Genomic DNA, 14,345 nt, shown 5'->3' with positions numbered 1-14,345 from the left:
TGAGGGAGTGCTGAGGGTGAGGGTCGTGGATGTCAGTGTCGGAATGGGAGTGCGAGTGCGGGCAGTGGGGGGCAGCGCGATTGGGATTGGTGTGCCATCAAATCTGCGCTGGGTCTGGGCCATACATACGAAATAAGCCCAAGCTGAGAGCGTGCCTCTGACACCCAGCAAGTGGCACAAAGGCAAACAAGCCAAGAATGTTGCAATCAAAATTCTAACGACTTTGTGCTACACTGTCTCAGAAAAATAATAAAAAAGAAACAAAATCAACCAATCCGTAGTTAAACGAGCCCATTCTTTCACACCAACTTAACGCGAAGCAATCACTTTATTTTAGCCAACGCTAATTTGCATCCATCAAAATTTAAGTATTTCACTTAACACTAACCTCCTCAGAATACGCCGCACAAGCGATTTATGGCTATGTAGTAAATTACCGTTATTAATTATGTTCCCCTAAAAAACGTACTAATACAGTTACAAATATTTGCGAATCGGTTTTCATTAATTTTTATCACAATACTTGAGAAGTCATCAATAAACGCACAAAATATATATTTTGTAATTTAAAAATCTGCTTGAGATATTATTTTGGGCGGTTTGACGATTGAAAACAGGCCTAGCAAAAACAATTTGAAATTACATAATTTGTTACAAATCTCTCAATCAATAAATCACATTTGATAAATCAAAATTGTGACTGCAAGTGGAATGAACAACAGCTTTTGTGAAATACAAATTATTTGGCTAGACTTCTAATTTAAAATTTAGTAGAATAATGTATAATTTTGTGTAACCTAATTTTAAAGGATAAATAGATTTAAGTAAATTGAATTGAAAACAAAACAAAATAAACTCCATTGGATATTCAAATATTTTTGTGATTTGTATGGGTAGTAATGCTTATAGTAAAGATGGGCGTGGCAAACAAATCTCAACACTTTATCTGACATGGCCAAATACGAAGCCAAGCTAAATATACCCCACATCCCATCGGGCACAGAGTATAACAACACGCAAGGCTAAAAGCTGGGCAGGGATTGGTATTGGGCAGAAAGCATGCCAAAAGGCAGACATGGGAGGCATCTGCATGATGTGGGCGAGTATTTATGGTTAGCTTTGGTGTTGCGTATGCGTGTTCTTTCGACTTCTGTTTCAGCTCCGGCTCCGGCTCCGTCTCCGGCTCCGTCTCCGGCTTCGGCGCGTGTTGCTCGAGCTGCTTGGATCATCAGCATAATTAAATAGCCATTGCTCATTTGTGTGTGCAGCTCAATAAAATTTGACTCGAACTTGAATCAAATATGCCACACACTCCCACACCCACACACACACACACACTCACAGATAAAGTAACGAAACGAGTACACTTAAGGAGCAGCAGGACTGGAGGCTGTTTAAATAAATGATTAACTAAAAACGCAATCGCTTTGGGAGCGAGCTGCCAACTCAGCATATATCTCAGTCTCCATCTCTGCCTTTTCTAATCACAGACCATAAGTTACGCAACTGTTCGAGCAAACGCAATATGCAGGGTATGTGGCACAAGGCGCAGGGGGGCAAGGGCGTGACTGGGGGGGTTGCCAGTTGGGCCAATTGTTGGCCTTAACGCTGCACAGAGAGCTCTGTGCAGTTGTGACTCGAAACAATGCACAAGGCCCAAAGCGCAGCGCGTGGGCCAAAAGACAACGCGACTGCGACAACGGATTATAAATATGAACGGAAACGGAAACTAATTAAATATGTAGAGCAAACTTTGTGTGTATTTATATGTCTGTGTGTGTGTGTGTGTTTTTTTATTTTTCGCCTCTTTTTTTTTTTGGTTTTCTTTTCAGTTTCGGTGGCAACTGCAGCTTCAGTTTTACCTTGGACTGCATTCTATTTTAATTTCGTTTCACTTTTCATATGCATTTAATTTTAACTCTTTTGCTGTTTTTCTCTTTTTTTTTGGCGACAAATTCAATTTGCCTTTGGCCAGGAAGCGGCTCAACAGAAAGAAAGTGCCGCTGCACTCCCCAACAATTATGCCACACCACACACACACACACACACATACACAATTTTAGTTATGTCTTTGTAGTCATAGTCACAGTTCCCAGTCACCATTGAACTTGTGAACAAAGGTCTGCGCAGCTGCAAGCAACTTTAATATGAATGCAACTCCGACTGGTTTTTTGGCATGCTTTCGGAAAATACAAGCTGGCATGGGTTTTTTCCTTTTCCTTTTTTTTTTTTTGTCTCTCTCCTTTTTACAACGAATATGTGAGGCTCTGTGTATGTGTGTCTGTGTGTAATTTCCTTTTTTCATTTGTTGCTGCTGATGGCGCTTTGAGAATCATGTTGCTTCCGCATTAACTTGTTGGCGCATCTGCCGAAGATGTTGCAAGCAGGTTTCCCCTGAACTTAGTTGGAGTTGAACATGATGTTGCTGCTGGGGCATATTATGCAATACAGGGAAGATGTGCGTCGGTTGCATTTAATGTTAATGTGCGACCGTCAACCGGTTGCCCATCTTCATCATCATCATCAACATTGTAGCCCTCTGCAGCCAGGCTGGCTGGCTCTCTTTCTCTACAAATTGCTCCCACTCTCTTTGCTGGCATTGCCCGTTAATCTTCATCAAGTGTTACATACGAACTTGATTTTCACTGATAGTTAATGACTTTTAAAAGGCACAAGATTTACTTGCTTATACAGCGTATTGTATTTTGTATTTAAAATACATTTTGTATCTGTTTTTACCTAATCATCGTTACCAGCTTTACTTCATCAATTTCAGGCATTTCAGCTCTCAAATCGTGTTTGTAACGCATCAATAAAACGCTTTGTTATATATTGTGTATGTGTGTTCAATTCCATTTACAATTCATGTCGGGGAAGTACCTCTCACCCACATACGCATACATATATTTTATTCATTCACTGAATAATTTATTATAATACTAACACATTTTGTATTATTGTTTGCTTTGTATTGCTTCTCAGTAATCATGAAGAAAATTGGCCTTATTTTTATTTGATCATGTTCCATTTAAATTCCTAAATAATCGCGAATGGTTTGCTCAGTTTTTCTTACTCTTTTCTAATATGTTTCAAACAGAATTAGAGTAGTAAAAAATATATTTGCATAGTTTTCCCATATCAGCAATAATTATTATATAATTGTATTGAATTGTGTTTCTCGCTTTTGAATCATCTCTCTCTCTCTCTCTCTTTTGGAATATACTTTACTATTTAAAGATATGTTGGTATATTCATTGTAATACATGACTTAACTTATCATATTTCCATAACAAATTTAAATATATATATAGAAGTTATGTCAGGGTACTTATGGCAACGGTGCGGCATTCAAAACTTTCCACTCTTATTATATTTGTAACAGCTGCCCTCATTGCTGCTGTTTCTATTGTTGTTGGTGGTGTTGTTGTTGCTGAAGTTGCTGTTGCTGCTGCTGCTGCTGCTGCTGTTGAAGTAGTCTTTATATAAGCAGTGGTTTGATGATGATTTTCATACGATTTGGATGTTGTCATGGTATTTTATAGGTCTTTTGTTTACATTTTTGGGTGAGCCAAAAATGGATGTATATTAATTAATTTGGCAATATGTTGGAATCTGATCAGTTACACTTGCCCAACACCTAACACCAGCCAATAGTAACAATGGAATGTTGATCAACTAATTTGCATTGTTACATGTCCCCCAACTGAGTAATGAAAAATCGGTAACAGTTAATGAAAATTGACGCCCTACAGTGAGTGAGTGAGTGAGTGAATGGATGAGTGAGTGAGCTAATGAGAGCCCCACTGCTAATCAGCAGCGAAAGCATAACAATGGACAGGACCAAACACAAATACAGCTAGCAAGTATATGCAGTTATTTATATACATTCGTCTCTATATAGAGGATTCAGTGGCCAAAGATGGATGCGGGCGCTGGCCATGACCTCCTCTTGGATGTCTGATGTAAGAATGCGACCAGATGAGCGGACAAATCAACAAAAACTCACTCGCAGCAATTTCGCCAACGCTGCATCAGAGCGTGATGTGATATTTTTCCCCCATTTTTTTTAGTCGTTTTTGTTGGTCATGATGTTGTTGCTACTGCCACAGCAGTGGTTGCTGCTGCGGCAGTCCGTGGCAAGTCTTAACCCAACGACAACCAATTAGTTGTTATATAGCAGCATATTTAAATAGTCGTTTGCTTGATGATACAACTAAACTATGACAATCCAATATATATATATATAAGATTGGCGGTAATTTCAAATATAATTACCTTTTTATTTTGTTGTTCATTTATCATTTTTATTTCTGGAAATGCGAAAAGGAATATCAAAATGTTGCTCTCTTAAAATTGTTTTCTATAAGGCGCTGAAATAAAACTCCAATGTGCAAAACAGCGAAAGATTAATAATTTCGTTATCTTTTTCACACTCTCTTATCTCTCTATATAAAAGACTTGGCAATCAAATACAATTTATACATAAGATTTGATAAGCTAGGAAGAAAAGAACTGCGAAGGCAACAAAAAAAGGCAATCAAACAGTTGACAATAAATAATTGCAAAAATATTCTAAGCTCTATTTATAAAATGAAATATACCCATTGAGATATATATTCATCTAATTATATATTGGCTTATTAACGTGAGGAATATTTGTTATATGGACTCAATCTTTTAACATACTGACACACAATAATGTCACTGTCAGTTGAAAACCAATTGGAAATTAGCGCGATTCAACTAATTTTGATATGCAACATGGAAAATGCTGAATGTTGACAGCTTAATTAATTTTGAGCAGACAATTTGTATAATGATGTTAATGGGTTAACAACGAGTAAGCCAAAAACCCGAAACTCAAAAACCCGTAAGCAAAAGGGTTTGGCCAATATGCCCACAGCAATACCATCTCTCCAATATAACAAGCAAGTTGTGTCGTTATGCAAGTGGCAGCAGCAGCAGCAGCAGCAGCAGCAGCAGTCGTTGACGATGTTGCTGTCGATATTGTTATTGTATAAGGCTCGCAACAGCAACAACACCAACAAAATCGACATCGACATCAAGTGTAACAACAACAACAACAACAACAACAACAGTAACAATGATTAAGAGGCAAAAGGAATTGCCAATAGGAAGTTCATATCAGCAGCATTATTACCATAAGCATAAACGTAAACACAATCAAAATAACGGCTAACGTCAGCAGCAACTAACAACAATAAATAACGGGAACTGGGCGGACGGGCAGACAGGCAGACAGGGCTTGGCGGCCAGTGTGGGGAGCTGGCGGGTGCGGCCCTAGGCAAACTGGTCAAAATGCATATTAATTTGATTTTCGATTTAAAAATTTGAAATTTCAAATTTCAAATTTTATACCTCGAGCCCAGCAACAACCAGATTTTCTCTAAACGATGAAAGTGGAGCACAGTCAAAGCCACCACCACCACCACCACCACCAGCAAACAAAAAGAGCGGAAGAGCTGCAACTATTTCGATCTCGATCTCGATCTCCGACAAGTTTTGCAAAAGGGCGCTCGACGGTCGCGTCTAGTGCGAAAGGTCAACACTCTCCGACTGAAAACGAAAACAAGAAAGATGTTGACTTTAATATTCCGAAGATTAAACACTCTGCCCAGAAATATATAACTTAAAGAATATGGGATTTTAATGAGTTTGCTATCATAATACATGTGTCATATGTAAACATTCAGGCCTGCTCCAATTTACTGAAAACTCTTCTGTTTTCTTTTATTAATGCTCAATTTTTAAACGCTTATTTTTATCGATAATTACTGATTAATTACAATAGCATTAGTCGTATACATATTCATAATAACTAGAGTTTTGTTAGGGTTTTTTTTCAATTCTTATGATCGGAATTGGCTCTCTATAAAGCTATAGAGTTGTTTATACAATAACTACAATTTGAACAGATTGTTATTATGTATGTTATAACGATATAAAGTATAGATAGTTGTAGTATAGTAGAACTTAGAAACACCCATAGTTAGTTAAATATATAAAGAAACTGAACAACTTTTTTAAAACAGGAAATTTACCTTTGAATTTTAATAAAATGAAAAAAAAACATGGAACTAGTTTCGTAAAGTAAAGTTTCGACTTGAGAGATTGATTAAAAGCTATGAACTTTATATGGTTGTATTAAATTATATGTCATATATAATGTGCTATAAGCAATATACCCAAAGTGCAAGGTGCTCGCTCATAACGAAAATGAAAACGAAATGTAACGAAAGCGAAAAGCAAGACAAGTCGGCCTTCAATGGGCTGCTGACTTCGTCGTCGTCGTTGTTGTCTGTGGCTGCTGCAGACTCCCAGTGGCGTCGCTCATTGGAAGATAATCTCTTGCACTTGCTGTGAGACGACGGCGCACCACTTACATAACGAGAGGCCAAGCTCAATTCGGTGGCTCAATGGCGGTGGTTCGCATTTGGTTTCGTGTATAAAACGCGCCGTGGCGCAGTTTGCCGAATCATTTACAGTTTGTCGTTGTCCCAGCAGACGACGGATCAGTGCCTGTATCGAACCCTAAACAGCTGAGTTCCAGTTCAACACCGAAGCGTTATGGCGGCGTTTTTAACAGTGAGTGCTTGTGGTTGATGCTGTGGTTGATGCGGTGGTGCAGTGCTTCCAGTGTTTAACGGGTCTCTTCTCCTTTTGTGTAGCTGAGCATTCTACTGCTCGCCAGCACCCCGATCTGGGGCAAGCCCACCTTTGGCCGGGAGCACGTACACATTCGCATACACCTGCCCGAAGGCGGTGGTGGTGGTGGCGATCATGGCCATGGCCATGGCGGCGGCGGCGGTGGCGGTGACTTCTCCGGCTATGAAATACATGGAGGTGGTCATGGTGGCGGCGGCGGTTATGGAGGCGGCGGCGGTGGTGGTGGACATGTGAGCACCTTTGCTATCATTACTGAAGACCACCATGGCCATGGAGGCGGCGGCGGTGGTGGTGGCGGCCATGGAGGCGGCCATGGAGGCGGCCATGGAGGCGGCTATAGCGCTGGCGGACATGGTCACGATGAAGCCCAGATTGCAGTGATTGCATCAGCAGCCGGAGGCGGACATGGCGGTGGACATGGCGGTGGATATGGCGGCGGACATGGCGGTGGACATGGCCACGGTGGTGGCGACGCTGGTCTGGCTCATATTGCGGCCATTGCAGCATCAGATTCCTCCTCGCACGGTGGTTATGGCGGCGGTGGTGGACATGGTGGATACAGCGGCGGCGGCGGCGGTGGACATGACGGTGGTCTGGCTCATATTGCAGCAATTGCAGCTAGCTCAGATTCGTCCTCGCACGGTGGTTATAGCGGCGGTGGTGGAGGAGGTGGATACGGCGGCGGCGGCGGCGGTGGCCATGACGGTGGTCTGGCTCATATTGCGGCCATTGCAGCATCAGATTCCTCCTCGCACGGTGGTTATAGCGGCGGTGGTGGAGGAGGTGGATACGGCGGCGGCGGCGGCGGTGGACATGACGGTGGTCTGGCTCACATTGCAGCCATTGCAGCTAGTTCAGATTCGTCCTCGCATGGTGGCTACAGCGGCGGTGGTGGACATGGTGGTTATAGCGGCGGCGGTGGTGGCTATAGCGGTGGCGGCGGTGGTGGACATGACTCCGGTGTGGCTCACATTGCAGCCATTGCAGCTAGCTCCGGCGGCAGCGGCTATGGTGGCTACAGCGGCGGTGGTGGAGGAGGTGGCTACAGCGGCAGTGGTGGAGGAGGTGGTTACAGTGGCGGCGGCGGCGGCTTTGGTGGTGGTCATGACGATGGTCATTTGGCCGCCGTGGTTACCTCGTCGTCCTCGCATGGGTCAGGCAGTGGTGGCTATAGCAGCTATGCTGCACCTGCGAGCGGTGGCGGCAGCTCAGACTACTCCAGCTACAGCAGCGGTAGCAGCTACAGCAGTGGTGGCAGCTACAGCAGCGGTGGTGGTGGATACAGTAGCGGCGGCGGTGGTGGCTACAGCAGCGGCGGTGGACATGATGCTGCCAGTTTGGCCATTGCTGTTAGCGGTGGCTCCCATGGCTCCAGCGGCGGTGGCGGTGGTGGTGGCGGCTACAGTTACGCACCGCCCGCTAGTTCCAGCTGGTCTTAAGACCACTAGCCAGCATGTTGGCGATTGGTCATCTAGTCTACGTTCATGTTCATGTCCCATTTGGATATAATATAAGTTATGATTCGTTCACATTCAACATTCAACATTGAGCAGTTGGCAGCCTCATCCAAAAGCACAGTTGCAACCCGGAGCATCATCGCCAACTGCATCCAGCTGCATCTTCACATGTATATTTCTTATTTATATAATCGCCCACTCCTCCAAAAGAAAGGGAATGGCTAATTTTCCCAATGTCATGTGTCGTCCATGTGTACAAAATAAAGTATATAGTGTAATAATTTGTAAGAGCAATTTGTTATTTGTTTTATACGGGCACAACTCGTGGTCCACGTATTATGTCAGCCAGTTTGGGGTGAAAGTGGCCAGCGGAGAGTGGCCAGCGAAGATGCCGTAAGAGTTGACTGTGCCTCATCACAGTGACGCAATGACGCAATGACGGTCAAGAGCGAATCAAGATACCGTCGCTGATGCCATATTATGCGATAATCACTTTTACATTCCAAAACATTTCAAAGAAATCAAAAGCTAAATTTAGATTGGCATGTTGTTGTGCATATAATTAATAAAAGCTTATATCTTAGAAACTAAAAGGAATTGTGGAACTATGTGGAAAGTTTAAAACTAGTAGAAACTAGCTAAAACTGTTCTCAATTTCTATTAAGTTCAAATCTTGGACGTGCTTATGTTAATTAATTAAGCCGTGTGGAATTTCAACTTTCCATATAAGACTTTAATCTTGACAGAAAATTAAAGAAAAGCGAAAAAGCTTATGTTTCTTACAATCGTAAACAAGTCTTTGGAAACATTCACTTTGCCATAAGTCGAGATGTATAAAATGATTTCAGAAATCCAGAAATATGTTGGCTTCAGTGTATGAAAAATGCGCTTTCGATAAATTCTTTTCTTTAATCTGATGGGAAGTTTAAGCAATTACAAAATGTTTGTGTCTGTTGTAAAATCCGTTTGTCTGTTAATATTTAATATTTGAAATAGTAAAACTTATTTCGATCGGTTCCTCTCACGTTCCACTTCTCTCTCATGAATGGGTATGGTGATATAGTGGTTGAAGTAATCGTATATGGTGAAGTAGAAGGCGGACATAGTGCCAGACTTGTAGAGTGTGGGCACCATTCCCTTATATAAACCCATAACGCCCTCCCTCTCAATCGTATTCCGAATGCAGAACATTATCGTGTTGCAACTGGGATTAACACCGAATGTTTTACGGTCAGCCTCAAAGTGACTCAGCATCGAGCGCTTTTTGATTAGGTCCAGCGGATAGACGATTATTTTCGCGAGAACGCCGGAGACGGCAGCATTGAAGAAGAGCAGGGCGCCCGGTATCAAATGCTGCGGATGCGGATCGTGGTGGTATTGGCCGATCAGCTTGCCTTCCATATGATTGAAGAACTTGTAGAAAACAAAATTGGCCCCCACCAACGGATATATCTGTAGCAGGGTCAGCATCAGGCCGCTCGAGACGCCACGCAAACCCTCACGCTGAAACACGTTCTTCACGCCCGACAACGCACTCAGCTTGCCCGCATCACTGCCCGGATCGGCGGCCACCACCCGGGTGCGCACCACATCGAACGGATGAGCCGCCAAGGTGCCAATGCAACCGGCCATTCCGCCGCACATGAAGTAGCTAAAATTCGGATGCCTCTGGAAGAAGGAGTACTGGGAGGCAGCGCGGCGCAACTGCTCATATGACCAGAACTGGACCAGAGCATAGGTGATGCTCATTGTCTGAGCGGATATGTGACCCTTCCAAATGCCGCGTAGCCCCTCCTCGCGATATATGACGGAGAAGGCGTCCAGCATGCCACTATATTTGGAAATGATTGATCTCTTTTCTAACGGCTCCACCTGCAATTGAAATCGTATCTTCAGCACATCGAACGGATGCGTCAAGAAACGCGTCATTCCCCCAGAAATTCCACCTCCCAATGCCTGCAGCATTTGTACAAGTGGCGAGTTATGCGAGGACATCTATGAAAATGATTTATGATTTCAATTTAAAATTATCTTACTCAAATAACTAGTGAAGAGTTATGTGTGGACATCTGTGAAAGCGATCTATAATTGCAATTTAAAATGAATTCACTCAAAAATATCTATGCTGTCTCTAATTGTTGCTAAAAATAGCAAATGGAAAAAGAAAATGTAGGTCAGCAATATATTAAAGTTAGCACTATTTTCGAGGCTAAATGAACCAACAATTAATTTTAACCCTGTACTGGACATGTTAGTTAACCTTTACCATTATCCTTTTGTCGCTCGCTTTCAGTTGCCAAACACCAAGTCGTTGCCTACACGCAAAAGTCGCAGGTCAAACACGAAAATCGGCATATTCAGTTGGTGCGCGAATATGGCTTTCATCCGCGCACCAAGGCCTCCGTGGAGGATGGCGACGTCTTGCCCCGTAAATTTGAGCCTTTTCCGGAGGACATGTACGGCAAGCCGCTTGAGGAGATTGACACCTTTATATACGAAGAGGTAAGCAATGCAACCACCCCAAGACAAAAAAATAGCCACCCATCTACCATTCATATGCATATTAGCGTGGCAACTCAATTGCACAGCTTAAGCGACAAAAGCAAACAAACAAACAACAACAATAACAGCAGCAAAATGCTGCATTTGGCCCATTGCCATTTTTCCATTTCCATTCGTTTTAATTAATAAGTCACACAGAGTGTTTTGTGTGTGCCAGTTTAAAACACGCCCCACTCCTCCCCACTCTCGTCACTCCCCACTCCGAAAACCAAACCCATTCAGAGTGTGCAGCAAGTGGCACAGGCGGAAATGGAACGCGCTGCTCGCGCTGACGTCGATTGTTGCTGCTGTTGTTGTTGTTGTTGTCGCAAGTGCAAATGCAACGACTTAATGAAAATGAATGCACTTTTGATGCCAAAGCTGAGGTTAATGGAAATGCGAAAAGTTAGAAGAGACCTCTTTGTCCACCACTTGACAGGCCAAATGCGGCACGGATATCAGAGAAAAGTGAGAGTAAATTTAGCAGAGCCACAAAAAGAGTGACACTAACTACAAACACAAATACAACTAGTATAACTGTACATGTACACACACACACACACATACGGACAAATTAAATACATTGCGGCAGGGAAATGGGTCATGCAGCGTTTGCCGTTGGAAAAGGACCGAAAAGGCAAAGCAATGTGACAAGAGTATTTACGTGTAGCGACGGTCGCCTTAAATAAACTACTGCCACCCATCGCCGTTGGGTGGCGCTGCTGCTGCTGCAGCAGCCAGAGCTGGACAAATTATAGACGAACATGCAAGTTTACTCAAGACTTGGCGGCCAGAATAACAATACATACATACAGAACACACTCACACTCATAATACTCATACGCTTATATGCCGTGGCCAAATATTTTCAGTTAACTTTCGGTCAGAGTTTGAGTTGGGTCGAGCTGCCAACGGTAAACGTGCATTCAAATGGACAAGCCACGCCATAGTATCAGGGCTGCCGTAAATGTAACGAAATGTTGCCAGACATTTGCACGCACGCATGCATGGCAACGCCATCAAACATACAATTTGTGTGTACGTGTGCGGTCGTTTGTGTGTGTGTGTGTGTGTGCGTGTGACAAATGTGGGCAAAGCAAGCTCTGGCAACGGAAAATCAAAGTGCTTAATGGCATTTAATGGCACATACTTTAAGCCGGCCCAGAAGTGCAAACATCTGTGGCGACAACTACCACTACAACGACATCAGCAGCAGCAGCAGCATGTTGTCACAGACTCGAGATAAGACGGCCGCATGTTTGCCAAAATGTTCTCTAAATGCAAAACTGAAATTTCCATTTCTACATCGTTACAAGAGCTAACACAATTTTTCATTTTGCCCACTTAAAATACACTCGCTTTTTCTTAAGCTCTCGTGTTTAACTCAAACACACACAAGCACACCAATACACATGCATAGTGGACCGCAAAAGCACATGCAAATTTACAAAGCACACACACACAGCGTATAAAGAGTGCAGGGGAAAAGGAGGGGAGGGAAATGGCCAAAACTGCCACCCAATTGTAATTTGTGCTTGTTACATTAAAATTTCTGCTTACTCGGCTGAACGACATTTATGTGTAACAAACGACCTTGTGGGCGAAGAGGGGTTTGGACAGGCTGTCATTTATCCTTTGTCAAGCTTAACGAGGGTGGGTGCATTGCAGAAATCACAGTGCTAATGAACCACAACCAGCCACTTGGGGATCGCCTTCGCCTCTGCCAGCAAATCAATAGGTCCAACTCCCAGCAGATTGTACAATTTGCCTAATTAACTGACCACCTCTCACATCGATAGATATACTCACAGCAGTGGTTTTCCGCTTATTCTATTTCCAAACTCAAAAAGAGTTGCAGTTTCTGTGAGCGGGCGGGGGAGGTGGATACCCACTTAACACGACAAGTACTTCCGCAGAAATGCTGACAATCTGTCTAAATAAATCAAATCAAATACACATAGTGGCCTGGGCACACTAATACTTCCGTTTGCAGTTGCGGCAACTCCGATTCTGCTCAGACGCAGGCATGCACAACAGCAAGCACGGGTCACACTCATGAGTGAGTGGGGTTATGTTGAGAAAAAGCACGCTTGAATATTTTTTCTTTCGTTTTTTCCTTTCTTTTTACTGTCCGTTTTGGTAATTTAACACAGGTTTATGTTTTTTTTTGTGGAACAATTGTAAACCAGCAATTTATTTAAGTATTTTCAAATGGAAATTTCAAAGTGAATTTGTTGTAAAGCACATTTATTTTCTGGTTTCGAAAACACATTTTGCAAATTACTTTCGGGCTTCGAGTTGCCCAGTCGGCATTCAATTTTTGTACGTCAATAGGGGTTCCTGCGGCAGCAAGAGAAAAAACGCAGTATTAGTATCGATCGATAGCACTCGTTTGCTGCTGGGGCTCCGCTGGCGGAGTACTTACCACGAAAATGGGCAATGGCGATGCGATTACTTGGACCTTGCACGCATCTTCCTGCGCTTACGCTTCAACCTACGCATACGCTTCTTACGCCACTGTAATTACACAAAAACATACACTCGTATTACAATCAATTGCTTATTAAATATTTAAAACACTTTTCATTTTTTTTTGCAACGGATGTGGTAGTGGGAAAGTATTTTTACCTTAGCTCTCATTTTTCTTCTGTTTTCGAAGACGGTCAGAGAACGAAAGAACGATGGGCAAACGGAAGTTTAGCTGGCAGCTTCGCGTGGCTGGTTTTGACATTTCCAAAGTATCGATAAGTCAGACAGCGATTTGGCATCGAGTAGCAATGTTAAATGCGGAGCAATTCTGCAAAGTGGGGAGCAATGCTGTTAATAAGCAACTCTGGTTCTTAAGCTATCAATGCTCATGTTAACCTGTTGCTATTCTGTTAAGTCGACGATTACACTGAAATCAACCCTAAGTCGGCGCCAAAATTTGATTCAAAGAAGCTGAAAATGTTTGATAACTCTTATTTTGCAGACTTTCTGTGTGGTGTCAAAGCGATTCCGCAAGAATTACATACATCGCTTCACGGGCACCCAGAGCCTCTTCCTCTTCCATCCATGGAGTCCATGGCGACGCGTTTGTGTCTACATTGCAACGAATCAATTCTTCGATTACTGCGTCATGGCAACAATTCTATTCAATTGCATTTTCCTAGCCATGACCGAAACAGTGGAGGAAGCTGAGTAAGTCTCAAATTATATTCATATTTCTAATTATATGTATATGCATGTATTTATTTATATTTCAGATATATCTTCCTGGCCATTTACTCAATCGAAATGGTTATAAAAATCATTGCCAAAGGCTTTTTGCTCAACAAGTACACGTATCTGCGCAATCCGTGGAATTGGCTGGACTTCGTGGTGATAACTAGTGGATATGCGACAATTGGCATGGAGGTCGGCAATTTGGCCGGCTTGCGCACATTTCGAGTGTTGCGCGCATTAAAAACTGTTTCCATTATGCCCGGCCTGAAGACGATTATCAATGCATTGCTGCACTCGTTTCGCCAACTGGCCGAGGTCATGACCCTGACCATCTTCTGCCTGATGGTCTTTGCCTTGTTCGCGCTGCAGGTTTACATGGGCGAGCTGCGCAACAAGTGCGTGCGGAATGTGCCCGCCGATTGGACCAACATATCGCATCTGGATTGGCAAATGTAA

The 14,345-nt window shown here is 43.0% G+C and overlaps 3 protein-coding genes across 4 annotated transcripts in view; 2 read left to right on the top strand and 1 right to left on the bottom strand.

Moving 5' to 3' along the window:
• Positions 1-14,345, top strand: part of LOC6560404 (sodium channel protein 60E) — a 35,194-nt gene that overhangs the window by 2,820 nt on the left and 18,029 nt on the right. For both annotated transcript variants that reach the window (XM_032734080.1, XM_032734079.1), the window contains 3 exons: positions 10,438-10,646; positions 13,657-13,865; positions 13,931-14,341. In XM_032734080.1, coding sequence (XP_032589971.1) covers positions 10,438-10,646; positions 13,657-13,865; positions 13,931-14,341 — 829 coding nt within the window. The remainder of the gene's footprint in view (positions 1-10,437; positions 10,647-13,656; positions 13,866-13,930; positions 14,342-14,345) is intronic.
• Positions 6,675-8,126, top strand: LOC6560079 (glycine-rich cell wall structural protein; the record flags this gene model as incomplete). The annotated part of the gene is given in 2 exon segments (XM_043214258.1): positions 6,675-7,086; positions 7,192-8,126. Coding segments are annotated over 2 exon segments (1,347 nt in total), but the record flags the coding sequence as incomplete, so codon positions are not given.
• Positions 9,025-13,392, bottom strand: LOC6560078 (mitochondrial thiamine pyrophosphate carrier). The gene is made up of 4 exons (XM_001987506.2): positions 13,314-13,392; positions 13,111-13,202; positions 12,495-13,025; positions 9,025-10,139 (listed from the first exon to the last, which is right to left on the bottom strand). Exon 4 carries the CDS (start codon positions 10,137-10,139, stop codon positions 9,147-9,149), a length of 993 nt encoding a protein of 330 aa, XP_001987542.1. The 5' UTR covers positions 12,495-13,025; positions 13,111-13,202; positions 13,314-13,392; the 3' UTR covers positions 9,025-9,146.

Source organism: Drosophila grimshawi, unplaced genomic scaffold (assembly GCF_018153295.1).
Source record: "Drosophila grimshawi isolate 15287-2541.00 unplaced genomic scaffold, ASM1815329v1 contig_1369, whole genome shotgun sequence".
In the NCBI taxonomy this organism is placed as follows: domain Eukaryota; kingdom Metazoa; phylum Arthropoda; class Insecta; order Diptera; family Drosophilidae; genus Drosophila; species Drosophila grimshawi.
Note: the sequence above shows the minus strand (reverse complement) of the source record. Positions and strands in the feature narration are given on the sequence as shown.

Excerpts from the sequence above, each read along its gene's own strand:
- LOC6560078 (XM_001987506.2), bottom strand. The coding sequence starts at position 10,139 with ATGTCCTCGCATAACTCGCCACTTGTACAAATGCTGCAGGCATTGGGA.